Below are 16769 nucleotides of genomic sequence, written 5' to 3'. Positions count from 1 at the left end.
GGAGAAGCAATTTCTGCCTATATACATCCTGTACTGTCTTTGGATTTTACTAACTTGTGTTCTGGCCCAACCCATCGGCCTCTGGAACCAATCAGACAATCTAGAATGCACAGTACCAGTCAAAAGTTTGGACACACCTATTCATTCAAGGTTTTTTCTTTATTTTCTACATTGTAGAATAATAGTGAAGACATCAAAACTATGAAATAAAACATGGAATCATGTTAAATCAAAACAGATTTTATATTTGAGATTCTTCAAAATATCCACTTTGTCTTGATGACAGCTTTGCACACTTGCCATTCTCTCAACCAGCTTCATGAGGTGGTCACCTGGAATGCATTTCAATTAACAGATGTGCCTTGTTAACCTCTCTGGGAAAACGCAGAGCGCCAAATTCAAATAAATTACTATAAAAATCTAAACTTTCATTAAATCCCACATGCAAGATAGCAAATTAAAGCTACACTTGTTGTGAATCCAGCCAACATGTCAGATTTCAAAAAGGCTTTTTCGGCGAAAGTAAACAAAACTATTATCTGAGGATAGCACCTCCGTAAACAAAGAGAGACCATATTTCAACCCTGCAGGCGCGACACAAAACGCAGAAATAAAAATATAATTAATGCCTTTGACGAGCTTCTTTTGTTGGCACTCCAAAGTGTCCCATAAACATCACAAATGGTCCTTTTGTTCGATTACTTCCGTCCATATATATCCAAAATGTCCATTTATTTGGCGCGTTTGATCCAGAAAAACACCGGTTCCAACTTGCTCAACTGCCAAAACATTTCAAACTACTTTTGGAATACAAAAAGGTTTACATAAATAATAGATACAATTGAAGACTGGATGATCTGTGTTCCATACAGGAAGAAAATAAACTGAAGCATGCTTTCTGGTCACGCGCCTCTAACTAACAGTACACTTCAAGTGATGCCAAGAGTGTGTGAAATATATTTTTAATTTGTTTAACACTTTTTTGGTTACTACATGCTTCCATGTGGTATTTCACAGTTTTGATGTCTTCACTATTATTATACAATTTAGAAAATAGTAAAAATAAAGAAAAAACAGTGAATTAGTAGGCGTGTCAAAACCTTTTTTTTTTTTTTTTTGAATTTTACCCCTTTTTCTCCCCAATTTCGTAGTATCCAATTGTGTAGTAGCTACTATCTTGTCTCATCGCTACAACTCCCGTACGGGCTCGGGAGAGACGAAGGTTGAAAGTCATGCGTCCTCCGATACACAACCAACCAAGCCGCTGCTTCTTTAACACAGCGCACATCCAACCCGGAAGCCAGCCGCACCAATGCGCCGGAGGAAACACCGTGCACCTGGCCACCTTGGCTAGCATACACTGCGCCCAGCCCGCCACAGGAGTCGCTGGTGCGCGATGAGACAAGGACACCCCTACCGACCAAGCCCTCCCTAACCCGGGCGACGCTAGGCCAATTGTGCGTCGCCCCACGGACCTCCCGGTCGCGGACGGTTACGACAGAGCCTGGGCGCGAACCCAGCACTCTGATGGCACAGCTGGCGCTGCAGTACAGCGCCCTTAATGCGTGTCAAAACTTTTGATGGTACTGTATTTCCATTCTAGGAATCATAGGGGAGTAAACATCGACCCAGACTCATTGCGGAGGAGAAACTAACGTCCGTGGTTGTGGCATATCATTTGGCCGAAGCAATGACTTTGGATAGCTAGGCAGACATATTTCATGTCCACAGCTGATTCCAAGGCCCTCGTAAGGCCAGGGGAGTTGGAACTGGGCAAGAAGAGTAAAAAGAGAAAATGTTTTGGTCAATAAGGGACATGAGAAAGATAATTTGACAATCCAGGACAATATGCTCTCACTCCCAGAGATGAAGAGACTAATCAATGCCAGGATTAGATTAGTTACACAGACTAAAAAGCATTCCTGGATGCTTGCATATCGGATAGTGTCAGGGACGACCCGGACTCATTGTTCTCGTCACGGAACTATTTGATGACCGGAATATCTAGCAGCCGGAACCCCACCGCGACAGACTTCCACCCAGGGAAAACAAAGCAGTTGTGTGGGTTAAAAAGTGCCAACCCCACACAGCCAGCTCTCGTAGTCTGGCCTCAGACTAGTAGTCGGTCAGCCTCGCTGCCACACCTTCTTTGAACCGCTGAGGATCATGGAAGGGAGAAGGGAGGGACACCCACACATGTCTGGTTCCCATCTGGTGTCAATAAATTACACGTCACTGACTCCACCCTCCCCCCAATTCCCCCCCCCCCCCCCATGCTGGAGTCATACAAGGAAACAGTCTGACACAAATTGAGACAGTGCCAAGAAAGGAGGCAGTCCGGGGTAATTATCTAATTAATTGAGGGGGGGGGGGCTTGATTCTAATCCAAGTTTTATAGAGGCACCAGATGTTAAAGTCAAAACAAACACCCTGAAAAGAAGGGGGAAGTCTGCTGGGCCTGGGAAGCAGTGTTTTTGCAATGGGGTTTACTTTACACCAGCCTGGTCTGTGTGAAAGAAGAGAGATCCTGTGTGCCATGTGAGGGACCTGACGCACAGTGCTCCAACACTCATTTCACTACTGTGTTCAAACCTCCCCCTCCTGACGGTGGCAGTTAAAGTACACAGTAGAGTGTCTCTCCTGGAAGTCTTTACAGAAGCTACTCGCTACCTCTTAGCTATTGCTGCAAATCATATTTCAGGAAATTGGAGCAAGATTTTTGGGGGGGGTGAGGAATTAAACGGGGCAGGGAGAGGTCTGGTTAATGATGTCTCTATGTGCAGCCATGACTCTGGAGAGTAGGCTGCCATGGCAGAGCCCATTACTGTGACTGCTGAGGTGGACAGACCTCCTCCTCCGTAATGGTGCCCTCTTTGAATGTGCTTCACCTGCCACGTCAGACCGACCAGTTGGGATCACAGCAGGGGTGGAGTCACTCAATGGCAAGCAGGCAGCTACTCTAGTTACCTTGGATGCGAACACGCAATTGCATGCACGTACACTCAAATACAGATGCATTTGAGCGAGCGCACACAAAACCCGGACACACACACACACACACACACACGAGAACAGGCTGACTTTGGTTGTCAGTTGAACGATGTTTCCGCCGACACATTGGTGCAGCTGGCTTCCGGGTTAATCGGGTCGGTGTTAAGAAGCGCGGTTTGGCGGGTCATATTTCAGAAGACCCACGACTCGACTATTCGGGTTCGGGAAAGACGAACCCAACAGTGTAACTCCAATGCCAGAGTGTGCAAAGCTGTCAAGGCAAAAGAGTGGTTGCTTTGAAGAATCTAAAATAGATTTGGATTTGTTTAACACTTCTTTTAGTTACTACATGAGTCCATGTGTTATTTCATAGTTTTGATGTCTTCACGATTACTCTACAATGTAAAAAAAAATAAGGAGAAACCCTTGAATGTGAACGTGAGTTTGAACGTGTCCAAACTTTTGACTGGAACTGTATAAATAAAATATGAAAAAAGGCACTCGCACATCTGAGCCATCTTTATTTGCAGGTGCAGGGTAACAGTTGAATAAAATGAGGGGGAAAAAAAAAAACACTGCTCTTCAATAAGCTTTATGTATCGGCCTCAGAGCCTTCGTCAAAGCTCTGACTGCGAGGCCGATACGTAAAGCCTCTTTAAGAGCAGTGTTACTATCAACAGCAGTTTCTCATTTTTGACATAATAATATTATTTTTTTTTTTATAAAAATGACCGCAAAAGGCCTGTACATGCACACACATCCCCCTTGTATAGGTTAATGACTGAAGTGTGTAGTTGAGAGCGTGTGAAAGCAGGCGGGAGACTAAAAGGAGCTGCCTTGTGGTAAAGCTATTCAGAGCTCTAGAGAATAAGACTGATGTCATTTAACAATTGAAATGCCTGGCAGACGAGTCCGGCCCAAAACAGGTGCGCGCCTGAGAAGCAGCGTACTGAGCAAAGGAAACAGCGCAGCCTACTTCCATTTCCCTGTGTGCGTTACGGCCTCAGCTCTATGCACTCACTGTATGTGATTTGGATGAGACATTTAAAAAGGGGGAGAAAAAAAAAAAACCTTTCAAGCACTTCATTCACAACTTTGAGCAATTTGGAGCAACTAAGTCAATATTTGAATAGGCCTGTGAACCATTAAGGGGACCACTAACAAGCTGTGGTTCCGGTGTTTAACACAGAGCAGTAATACATGCAGTCAGCCTGGGGGGGGGGGGGGGGGGGGGGCTGTGGAAAAGTCCGCCCGCTCAAAGAGTCAGTGTCTTCACTGGGCATATTATGGTCGCTAGGAGTGTTTAAAGAGCCATGCGGAGGAAGGTTAGCAAAGAGAAGGGAGAAAACAACCCTCTCTCTCTCTTTACTGGTGTCACAAGACCAGCCCCCTGCAGCTTCTGACCAGGGAATGAGTCAAGTACACACACCTCTCTCTGAAGGCCACTCAAATACACAGCAAAAGAGGAGTCTGATGTTAAGCAGGATTAAATACAATACATGCAAATTTGAACACAAAATGGAAGAGAGAAAAAAACAGGACAAAATGGTAAACTGAGAACAAGTGTACCAGCTTACATTGACAACCGGGTAAATATGGCAAACTTACTGCTGGACTTATTCCAACAACACTTTGTCCAAAACTAACTGAACAGGCGTTTGGTGGTTTACTACTCCTTTGTGAAAACTGTAAAAACTACTAAAGGGGACATACAGTTTTAGTACCTCACTTGGACCTGAACAGTCACCACCTGCCAGCAATAATACTCACACTTTGGTGAGGACATAAACTGAGGTACTAAAACCGTCAAAGAAAACAAACCCTAGTTTGAAATAGAAAGGGAGCCAGTGCCGAACCCCTGGCGTAGCTAGCTCATGTCACTCTAGGCTACATCAATGGATGGCTCCATTTACGTCTGGAGAAACCGCTTGCCATCCGACTGACCCTCTGCCCTTTAATTGACCCCTTCAAAACACATTTTGACACATTGTACACACTTCCTTTGTGTTCAATGTGGAGTCATCTGGAGACTTACGAACAGATGAGGTTCAACATTTCCCCATCGCAAAATGGGCTCTTCAGCCATCGTCAACAAACTTTCAAGTTGGTCTCGTCTGAGCAGATTCTCACAGGTTATAATGCACTTGGGGTTTGGGTGCAAGATGATTCTCAGCTTTCATGAGCTACCACTGCCTGTGAACACTGGACAAGATGGGGCATGCCTCATCTTGGGCTTTTTCAACACTTAGTGGCTATTTTAGACCATGTGAGAACTGTCCATCTCGACACTACAGACTCACAGGGATCGATTGAAAATATATACTACTGATGTGATGTGCTTGAAGAGCGAGGTGACTGAGCAGTGGGGGCAAGTGGGACTTTTTCCTCAGCCCTCAATGATCATCAATTACCAAAGAGCTCAGACGGCAAAAAGGTCAAATAAAGGCAAACAGGGAACATCGCCAAACCCCAAGGGTGTAGTACACTTTTACTTAATCACACAGTGACCCGCATCCACTCTTGGTGGGCATGTTCTGGTAGGCAGTACAATGAGTAACTGTTAACCTGGAAATTCAGGATTCAAATTTCACTTGGGGGGGGGGGGGGGGGGGGGATCAGGAATGAGACCTAACAGCAGAATTTTTGTGAGTTTGTTAAATACTCCCTTAAAAGTCAAAAAGTTTATAAATTAGCAGGGGACTGATGAACTCAGCTTGAGGGAGGAGTGGGTAAATTAGGACCAAATGCGTCTTGCAACAACAACAAAAAGAATCCAGTGAACGTAAACAGTTTCTGGCCTGCTCACATCTACCAATGTGTCGGCATCACGGTGGATACTTAGCAATGCCAAAAGGGTCATAGTTACATACAAGGAGCATATGAGGATCATCCTTCAAGCTGAAGGACAAGGAACAAGACTGTGCGTTCACCTGGAAAAACCAACGGGTGATTCCGGAAAACATATGGGCCAATGTGCTGTGGAAGGGATGCTATGAAGAGGAATGCAAGATCCTTGTGTGAAGCTCCTTTGAAGTTTTTCCAGGACCGTCTCCTGGAGTACGACATGAAGAGCGGCACCTCAACAGGACCACGTCAGGCAGAGGCATAAGAAATTCAGCTGTGTTAAAAAAATAGAGTTCTTTGAGATGCACGAACAGAAATCTCTCAACACATTGCCGTGCGTTTTTTTCCAGCTCTACAGTATGTGAAAAGAATGGGGTGCAACAGGGAGCCCGATTTGCTTGACAAATGGAACTAGTCAGAGGAAAGACATTCAGGAAACTAGAATATCAGCCACACGAGGACAGAGGATATCGAAGATATCCTAACCTGACAAAGACGCCTTACATCATTTTGTTTTGTTGATTCACGTAGAGAATCTGTTCAAAGGGGCATAATTGCTAAGAGCACTTCCAATCATGTAAAAAAAAAAAAAAACTACAATCTATCCATTTATAACTACATAAGACATTTGGCCTTCTTGATGGCTTACTTACACATCCAGCTTCTCAGAACCTAACAAAAGCTTGAGGGGGAACACATCTGAAAGCCCGTCCTCCATGAGCCCACTGCAGTTTTCTTAAGTGAAAGCGACAACCCAGCAACACAATTACAAAGATTCCTGAAGAAACTGCTCTCCCCCTGCATGTGCAGAGGCCACGGTAACAAATCAATGAGGGAGTTCATTAATGAAGAGGCATGGACTGTCAGAGAACAATGGCCTTGAAAAGGAGCTGTTCACGGCAATCTTTGGCAGGCCCCCTGACGGAGGGCCTCCACACTTCCATGTAACCCCACTCCCAACAAAGGCCGGTGAACTCCTGACCCCCCTACCCAATCAATGTCCCACACACACACCAGAGATTTGCTTGCAGTATTGTATCCCAACAGCCAAGGCTTGGGAGGACAGCCCCCCAAAATGATTGGGTCAGTACCGTGACCCCCCCCCCCCCGTTCCACTGTTTAGCCCCATCGGGAGGATTTATCATTTGTAGGAAGGCCCCAGAGAGAGAGAGCCTGAGACTGGGTGATAACAGGGAGCCTGCTGCCTCTGGTTCCAATTGTATGAGATACATCACACTTCTAATGCACGGCAAGGAGGAAACACGCTGGGTACTCTTGGGGGTGGAAAAGATTACTTTTCATAGCTTCCGATTGTGTGATACCACATGGCATTTCTGCCTATTTGCTAAACAGACTGAAGTGAAGCTGTAGAAAGAAAAAAAACATTGCCTCAAGCCTTAAGGTCTCTTTTTTTTTTTAAACAAAGACTAAGTTGAAGAATGAAGAGACACAAAAAAAACATTTAAACTTTCATTGACCGAATAGAACAACCTGGTCATTAAAAGGATAGTTCTGGATTATGGCAATACCATTTCTGTGTCTCTGCGTCCAGTATGAAGGAAGATGTAGTTAGCAAGCCAATGCTAACTATCATTAGTGCTAGCTTAGCGCAAAGACTGGAAGTCTTCGGGTATAGCGCTAAGCTAATTAGCATTGGCTCGCAAAACTACCTCAAAACTTCCTTCTTACTGGACGCAGAGGCATAAAAAAATGGTATCCACAAGTTCATCTGACATTTCAGTTACAGTAAGTACGATAAGCTCCTTAAGAGGGATATGCAGGCCAAGGTGGCTGGCAGTGGGCAGCTCACAAGGCAAACGTCCTCCTGTGTTGTCCCTAAGGCAATTACTCATGGATTGTCTCTGTGTGCAGGCTTAACCCTTGTGTCTGAGGCCTTGTTAAAAACTTTCCTCCATGCCCCCTGTTCTGCCCCACAGCTGCTCGTTCCAGTCCAGCCTGGCTGGCTGGCTGTTCCCGCAGGACAATGCCTGGAATGGCCATAGGAATCTGGGAGTAGATGAGGCTACGCCTTCCGCCGGCCGGGGAACACAACCGCAACACATAATGAAGGGTTGTCAGACGCACCATCAGGCTGCTTATCCAGAGGTAACATGGATGTAGGCTCCGTGAGAAAACCTACTACTCTTTGTCTGTAGATACGGTCGGGGGTATATTGCTGTTAAGCTTTCAGATCACACCTCTCTTGGCAGAGTGGAGGAGCCTGGGGTGGCTGGACGCTAGAGTATTGACATCTTTTTAGAAAGGATATCAGTTGCATCCATTTCTCCATACTCCGAGAGGAACCGCAATTCAGAACAATTGGAGAGGGGTTTGAAAAGTGGGCTGAAAAGGATTATTCAAGGCCAGGAAGAGTCCTTTGTGTATCATTCCTTCACGAGACAATGCAGCTAGCCTTGGCAGTCACCCTCCGCGCATCATCCATTCCCCCTGCTTTCCAAAATCTTCAGGAATTCAATTAGGAACCACTTGAGTATGGAGTGGAGGCCACTTCCTCATTGTTAACCAACATTGGATTTCCTCAATAGAGAGAGTCTGGCTGGTGCAAACAGTTGCCCCAGATGACAGGAACAACCCTGCCAATCCCCTAACACTTCTCAATCTCCATACAGAACAATGCAGTCGGACAACATGCATCACTAGCACGTTGCTGGAATACCAATTTTGTGGATTCAGAGTTGTGCCAGGATAAAATAGCCAGAGGGTACGGGAAGACAACAAAAAAGTCCATGCAGAAAGCAGGCTATAAATATCCATCATTCAACTGATAAAAATGGCAGCATGGGATGTGGGTGAGAGACAGTCAATGAGCCTGGTCCACCATTGGTCCCCCCTCTTGTGGACTCTTGTGTGGGGGTGCCGCCATGCTCAGATTCCAGGAATGTTTCTCTGTGGAAGGAAGGCCCGTGTGTGCACAATGGGTGCTATCAGAACACATGAAATGTCATCCATTTTACAGGCTAGATGTCATGTCTAAGAACTAGATAACTCACCTGTTGTTCAACGCTGATAGCCGGTAAGACCAGCAATTTAGTTATTGAGTCAGAGGCTTCACTCACATTGTAAGAGGCCAAAAGCAAATCTCTGCCAGTGCCTCTAGTCTACTGTAGAAAAGGCTCCTGTCTTGAACTCCTGCCATAGCAGTTAAAATGGGAGCGTAATTGAACAACAGCCATTAGTGAAGAGAACATTAACTTATCAGACAAAATACATCTCTCCCTCTGAGCCAGATCTGGGGGGTGGATGCATGATAAATCAGATCAAAAAGGAGTGGTCTATTCATTTTGATCCCACTTAGCCCTCTTTCCACTGCTGGCAGAGCCAGGGGCAAAGCCAAGACTGCTCCAAATAACTAACTAAGACGGTCTGTGCCATTCTTTGACATCTTTTCAGTTTTACGAAAGGCATACCAGTGATGGTATATTTTGACTCTGAATACATTAGAGTGAGTGCCATTAGACCTGAGCACTTAGTCCACACCCTAATGGGCGCAGATGACGAGATGCCGATTAAGGCAGCCCTCCCCCCGCACCTCTCTGATTCAGAGGGGATGGGGTAAATGCGGAAGACATTTCAGTTGTACTACTGACTAGGTATCCCACTTTCCCTAAATGTTCTGTGATGGCGTCGCCTCTTTCAAAACACTGTGCATTCCTCTCGAACTCTGAGCAAAGTAACATCTGCACAGTCAGAGACTTGCTTGCTCAAAATGAAAACGTATGTGATCATCAGACTAATATAAACCAAGGCTCTTGTAAAAAAGCTCAGCGGGTGGGGTGGGGGAAATCAACTGTTTTCTTATAGTTGTGGTTTTAAGAGAACGGTAATCCGAGTAGCACTTTTAGTGGCTCCTCCTCTGCAGGGCACATTAAGCCAATTTATTTGGGGATGATAGACAAAGCTTTTACAGCCGCAAACCTAATTAAAGTTCCGCCCACTGTAATTGGTTTATCACACAACAGACTAGGTCCCATTAAGCTCTGTGCTGTATAGTGTCTCATAGATAGAGTATCTCCCTCTGTGTAACACTAGAGGGCTCATCTGAACAGACCCGATCGATGCCATCAGTCAAGATTGAGGGATGTGAAGAGTGAGGCAGTAGGCCCATATCAACGATTCCAGAGCACTCAGGCGAGACAAGCTATCATCAAACAGATCTGGTGGTTCTGCTGGACCTCTTGAAATCAGCCCTCTTGAAACAGAACTTCTAGATCCACAAATTCTCAGCCCTTCCAGAATTAAAATCTTTCACGCCAACATGTACAGCCTGCATGGAATCAGGTGTTGTTGTTGCATCTACTGTGCTGACAAAACTCCCACATGTCATTTCCTTAATGTCAATTATTTAGCACAAAAGTGCATAGTTTAATGGGAACGCAACATTTGGGACACCAAAATGTGTAGGCCTAAATACCAGCGTGACAAGCAATAAGGCAATTCCAAAAACTTGAACGACAACGGTCATTCGACATATTGCGAAACATCTGCTGCACGGTCAACATTTTTCAATTGCTGAAATACAGACTTGAGTAGGCTAGATGTGTTCAGCTCCCACTGCCTTCAAACAGTCCTCAACTGTCAAGGACAAAAATGGAGACACTAGCACTTTTATAGCAGGACACCATTCTTTATGGTCACAGAATCAGCACACTGCTGGGAATTCAAAACTATCAGAGATCCTTTGTGCACTCAAACAGGGATGTGGTCTATTGGCCATGTGTAAATACTTGTTGGTACATAACATAAAACATTGGGTCTTTATCGTTTAGTCATCAACAAGGAGGTGAGGAATAGAGAACCAAAAAGCACTTGGGGTCTTTCTTTGTTGTCTATTTACCTCGTTTAATAGGAAGTTGCTTCTCTGATTTGACAGTGCCCAGTGGTGGTGTCCATTGATAGACATGGACAATATTAGGCCTACTTCCCACACACACACAAAACAAGAATAAAACCCATTGACCTTTCACCTGCTTAAATCTACTGGATTAATCTAATGCGGTTTGCATTTGTTCATTGCACCTTAATAACATTACTAGAGCAGTAAGAAGGAAAAATCTGTAGAAAGGACACTGTCATGTTCAAATGCACTGCCGCGGGCCAAGGCACCTTTTGAGTGCATTTCTGATTCCAGTCAGCCGCCAGGACACAATACGCGTTCGCAGTTCACTGCGTTGTCTAATTGGGCAAACAGGCTCAAGGCCTTGTTGTCCTTGGGTAAATTCATTTGAATTCAATCACTTTTTGACAGCAATCCCTTTTAGATTTGTACAAAACCTTCCAGACATATTTGCCCATCGTAGAAGTGCTCAAAAAATGAACTTTTGTACCTGAATGACAAAACCTTATATATATATATATATACCTCAACATACTATGAAACATCCATGTTTCCATCACCGGAAAATATAAACGGTTGAGATTGATATCATTTCAAAGTTTACAAAACAGGGCTGCCAACTATTTAATACTTTTTGTGAAAAAGATTTCCAAAATACAATGTTTTTAACTTTAAAGTCAATTAAAAAGTGTCAATTCTGTTTTTTTTTTCTTCATATTCTCATACTTCGGCACTTAGTCCCTATTTTGCATCATTTAAGGTTGTGTTGTGCCTGTCCTCAGTTGAGACAAAACATGCCCTTACAACAATTGCACTTGTGTTTTCCCTGCCACAATGCAGAAAGGTCCATGTAAAAAAATATATATTATTATTTTAATAATCTGAAACGTTTCCACACAGACACACTCTCTCCAAGGTACTGTTGAGAGACACTGAAGGTTTAAACCAGAGCAGGCCACAAGAAACATCGACACAACAACCACAGACAGCTCTGAACAGTTAGGCTATAGGCTATATAACATGCGCCCAGAGTTTCCTGGTCAGGTCATGTGGTCCGGGAAAAACTCCTGGCCCTGCTAGGCCATAACCACTGAACACAAAATTTAATCTAACCATTTACACCTTTAGGAAAGGTTAATAACCTGTCAGCTTTAAACAGCTGCCTGCCTACTTCACACCTCCAGAACCACAAGTTTATAGCTCTCTCGTACAGGTGTGTAGATAATCTGTCTGAGGTTGTCTGGAATCAAAGCCTCAACTCCGATGCCAGGATGTTATTCTGATGACATGCCTTCAAAGCTTGAGGCTTGATGCGCAGATGTATTTTTCCCTCAAGTCAGTTAACATCTAAGAGAGGGAAAATGTTGTACCACTAAAAGAAGATACTGAGGACAAACGGACCAACTTTGCTTAGCGTGAACCCGTTGTCCCTCCTGCAGTATTTCTTCCCTGAAATAACTACTTTACTGAACGCATATATAAACACAACAATTTCCAAGAGTTTACTGCATTACAGTTCATATAAGGAAATCAGTCAATTGAAATAAATGTGTGAGGCCCTAATCAATGGCTGGGCATATGACTGGGCAAGGGCACAGCCATGGTTGAGCCTGGGAGGGCCACTGGGGAGCCAGGCCCAGCCAACGAGAATGAGTTTTCCCCCACAAAAGGGCTTTATTTCAGACAGAAATACTCCTCAGCACATCCCCCTTCAGACGATCCAGCAGGTGAAGAGGCCAGATGTGGACGTCCTGGGCTGGCTGGCTGGCGTGTGCCCAACATTTGAGAAAAATAAGCTTTTTGTGCGTATGAAACATTTCTGGGATTGTTTATTTCAGATCATGAAACATGGGACCAACACTTTACATGTTGCACTTATATTATTGTTCAGTGCACATCTTTACATCCAGGCTGTATCACAACCGGCCCTGATTGGGAGTCCCATAGGGCAGCACACAACCGGCCCTGATTGGGAGTCCCATAGGGCAGCACACAACCGGCCCTGATTGGGAGTCCCATAGGGCAGCACACAACCGGCCCTGATTGGGAGTCCCATAGGGCAGCACACAACCGGCCCTGATTGGGAGTCCCATAGGGCAGCACACAACCGGCCCTGATTGGGAGTCCCATAGGGCAGCACACAACCGGCCCTGATTGGGAGTCCCATAGGGCAGCACACAACCGGCCCTGATTGGGAGTCCCATAGGGCAGCACACAACCGGCCCTGATTGGGAGTCCCATAGGGCAGCACACAACCGGCCCTGATTGGGAGTCCCATAGGGCAGCACACAACCGGCCCTGATTGGGAGTCCCATAGGGCAGCACACAACCGGCCCTGATTGGGAGTCCCATAGGGCAGCACACAACCGGCCCTGATTGGGAGTCCCATAGGGCAGCACACAACCGGCCCTGATTGGGAGTCCCATAGGGCAGCACACAACCGGCCCTGATTGGGAGTCCCATAGGGCAGCACACAACCGGCCCTGATTGGGAGTCCCATAGGGCAGCACACAACCGGCCCTGATTGGGAGTCCCATAGGGCAGCACACAACCGGCCCTGATTGGGAGTCCCATAGGGCAGCACACAACCGGCCCTGATTGGGAGTCCCATAGGGCAGCACACAACCGGCCCTGATTGGGAGTCCCATAGGGCAGCACACAACCGGCCCTGATTGGGAGTCCCATAGGGCAGCACACAACCGGCCCTGATTGGGAGTCCCATAGGGCAGCACACAACCGGCCCTGATTGGGAGTCCCATAGGGCAGCACACAACCGGCCCTGATTGGGAGTCCCATAGGGCAGCACACAACCGGCCCTGATTGGGAGTCCCATAGGGCAGCACACAACCGGCCCTGATTGGGAGTCCCATAGGGCAGCACACAACCGGCCCTGATTGGGAGTCCCATAGGGCAGCACACAACCGGCCCTGATTGGGAGTCCCATAGGGCAGCACACAACCGGCCCTGATTGGGAGTCCCATAGGGCAGCACACAACCGGCCCTGATTGGGAGTCCCATAGGGCAGCACACAACCGGCCCTGATTGGGAGTCCCATAGGGCAGCACACAACCGGCCCTGATTGGGAGTCCCATAGGGCAGCACACAACCGGCCCTGATTGGGAGTCCCATAGGGCAGCACACAACCGGCCCTGATTGGGAGTCCCATAGGGCAGCACACAACCGGCCCTGATTGGGAGTCCCATAGGGCAGCACACAACCGGCCCTGATTGGGAGTCCCATAGGGCAGCACACAACCGGCCCTGATTGGGAGTCCCATAGGGCAGCACACAACCGGCCCTGATTGGGAGTCCCATAGGGCAGCACACAACCGGCCCTGATTGGGAGTCCCATAGGGCAGCACACAACCGGCCCTGATTGGGAGTCCCATAGGGCAGCACACAACCGGCCCTGATTGGGAGTCCCATAGGGCAGCACACAACCGGCCCTGATTGGGAGTCCCATAGGGCAGCACACAATTGGCCCTGCGTCGTCCAGGTTTGGCCAGTGTAGGCCGTCATTGTAAGCAAGAATGTGTTCTTAACTGACTTGCCCAGTTAAATAAAGGTTAAATTAAAAAAACATGCATGATAATCCAATTTTATTTGTGACCTTAACGTGAAATTCTTACTTACAAGGAGGAAGCTTAGCAGCACACCTTTCATGCAAACAGTGGCAATACAGTAGATTTATGACATGATCAAGGGCTTAGGTGGGTCTCCTCATGCACAACCAAGAATGGAGTAGGCATATTTTAAAAAATGTTGCTGGTCTCAAATGCTGGTCCCTTGTTATATAACTTCAGAAATGGCTGACATTAGCTGTTGTTGCCTTTTGAACAATGGCTATGTGATTAGTAATATGTGGAAGTGGAGCATACGCAGTCTGTGGTGCGGCAGCTTCCCATGTGGGAAATGCTATTTATATCATTTGACAGGGCGAGGCTCAGAGCTCTGTTGGCTGTATAGAGATGGGTGGTGTTGGTAGGTTTTCATAAAACAAAGCATAAGTGTCCTTTCTGACAACGACCTGCAAGTTTGATAAAGCTTACCCATCTAATAAACCAGAGTAAAACAGTATTTCGGGCGTAGCCTAACATAAATAGTTAATTTTTGAGACAGGTGCCACATTCATGACAAAGCTCTTCTATTCCTCAATAGACATGAAACAAAAACGAAATGCAGAGCCATTGTTTGCATGATATAACTTTCCAATCTGCTGCCCATGTTTCCCTGGGAAACGGGTTATTATTTTGAAGTTCATGTATCATTAGGGCCAAGCGATTCGTTTTGAACTCGTTTGTTGTAAACTAATGGCTAAAGGGGGAGTCTCCAAGTAAACAAAGAGGCTGTAATTCCCATTACGCAGTTCTATTATGCAATAACTCTTCGGATTTTATTATATTATGCACATAATAGCAACAATAGAGAAGCTGTGTAGAAAAGAAAAAAAATCAATGACGCCTAATTGGAGAAGATACGTTTCCACTTTCCTCTGTGTGAGAGCAACGCAGGACAAACGGAGCCAGAAGCCTGCTTGATGAAAACGCCCAACCATGAATAATAAAATAGCCTGCTGTGATGACAGCATCTTGCCAATTACCTCAGGGTACGTTTATAACCGACCTACGAATTGCAACTAGGTTGAAGTTCTGCATTAGCTCTAACGTCGGTCGTGTCCAGCGATGCGGACCTTGAAGTAGCCCTACGCGTCTAAAAATTCACCGCACAACTCACCTCCTCCAAAGCAGTCACGGTATTCCTACAGTGGGACATTCTGGTGGTGAAGTTTGAAGCCGTCGGCGCTTTGTAATCTTCATTTGTCTCCGCCACGAACTCCGAAACTGTAATTTGGTCCGGCATATTTTTTTACTTTATTTATGTATCCTTTTTTCAAAAATATTGTTATATTCCCGTTAAACACCAGAGATTGAATTTGAGAAAACTTTACAATAGAAAAGTCTGATAAAATGGTTTCCAGTTAAGCATTGCAGTGTGCTATTCCCTTGTCGGCGCAGTCCCAACCTCCCTGCAACAATGTTGCACGCTTCTAACTCGGTTGCTACTGCAGCCTTTTTTTTTTTATTCGATGGCTCACTGCTCTAAAATGTATACTTCCCCCCTCAATTTTTGGCGGGTCCCACTCGACTTCCAGGGAAATCCAAAGAGAACTTCTCGGCTTTTATCTTCTGGTGGTGCCCTCTTGTCTTCCAAAGCTCAAATAAAGCCTGTGAACTTATTTCCTAGCCTGGGAAACAACAAGACGTTTCAATGAAAGTGCAGAACTTGACAAAGGTGAAGGAGGAGGGATTCAATGGATGTGCACTATCCAATGGAGAACACCCACTGGTGAATATGACCCAATCAGAGTCGAAGGAAGGCGTGGTCTCTCTCATCATTACAGTGGCATTCTGAGAAAGGTTTTTTTTAATGGAGTAAAACTGACTGAAGTATTGAAATAGCACTCAATCGGTTCATTGTTATGTTTCCATTCATTGCAAGATGAAACTAAATCATATCTTAATTCACACACACATTCAATTACAATTAAAAGGGAACTTATTGTTTGGGAAAAGGAGATACCTACTCAGTTGCACAACTGAACGTAATTCAATATCTTTAAAAGCTTGAAAGCTTGTGGAAAGCAAATAATTATTAGCAACAGCTTGACTGACAAAGCACTAATTATTTTATGGTGAATTTGCGTTTGCAAAAGAGGCTCATAGAGATAGAAGACTCATCATGGATATAATCCATTTTAGCATGGGCATTGCCATTGAGAGCGTCCATCATTTTAAAGTAGTCAACTGGGTGGGGATTCCTATGAGTAGGGAGCAATCAGCTGGTCTCAAAAACGACGTTGGAGGAGACATATGGTGAAGAAATTAACATTAAATTCTCTGGCAACAGCTCTGGTGGACATTCCTGCAGTCAGCATTCCAATTGCACGCTCTTTTATTTCAACTCATGAAACATGGAAGACTTTACATATTTTTGTTCAGTGTGGATACATACTTTGTATGTTTGCGGAAATACTAATCTCTTTGAATACAGTGTTGAATACAGAAAATGCCTATTTGAGT

At 45.5% G+C, this 16769-nt stretch overlaps 1 protein-coding gene across 6 annotated transcripts in view; it reads right to left on the bottom strand.

Moving 5' to 3' along the window:
• asap2a (ArfGAP with SH3 domain, ankyrin repeat and PH domain 2a) overlaps positions 1-16020 on the bottom strand; it is a 97861-nt gene extending 81841 nt beyond the window's left edge. For 5 of the 6 annotated variants that reach the window (XM_036963079.2, XM_090220577.1, XM_036963080.2 and 2 more), the window contains exon 1: positions 15424-16020. In XM_036963079.2, the coding sequence (XP_036818974.1) occupies positions 15424-15549 (126 nt within the window). In that variant the 5' untranslated portion in view covers positions 15550-16020. The remainder of the gene's footprint in view (positions 1-15423) is intronic. The other variant, XM_090220580.1, reaches the window with a different exon arrangement.
• Positions 16021-16769: the final 749 nt, after the last annotated feature.

The sequence above is a fragment of the Oncorhynchus mykiss genome, chromosome 25 (assembly GCF_057628025.1).
Source record: "Oncorhynchus mykiss isolate SJ-2025 chromosome 25, ASM5762802v1, whole genome shotgun sequence".
Classification (NCBI taxonomy): Eukaryota; Metazoa; Chordata; class Actinopteri; order Salmoniformes; family Salmonidae; genus Oncorhynchus; species Oncorhynchus mykiss.
The sequence above is the reverse complement of the archived record's forward strand: the minus strand, read 5'-3'. Positions and strand labels throughout refer to the sequence as shown.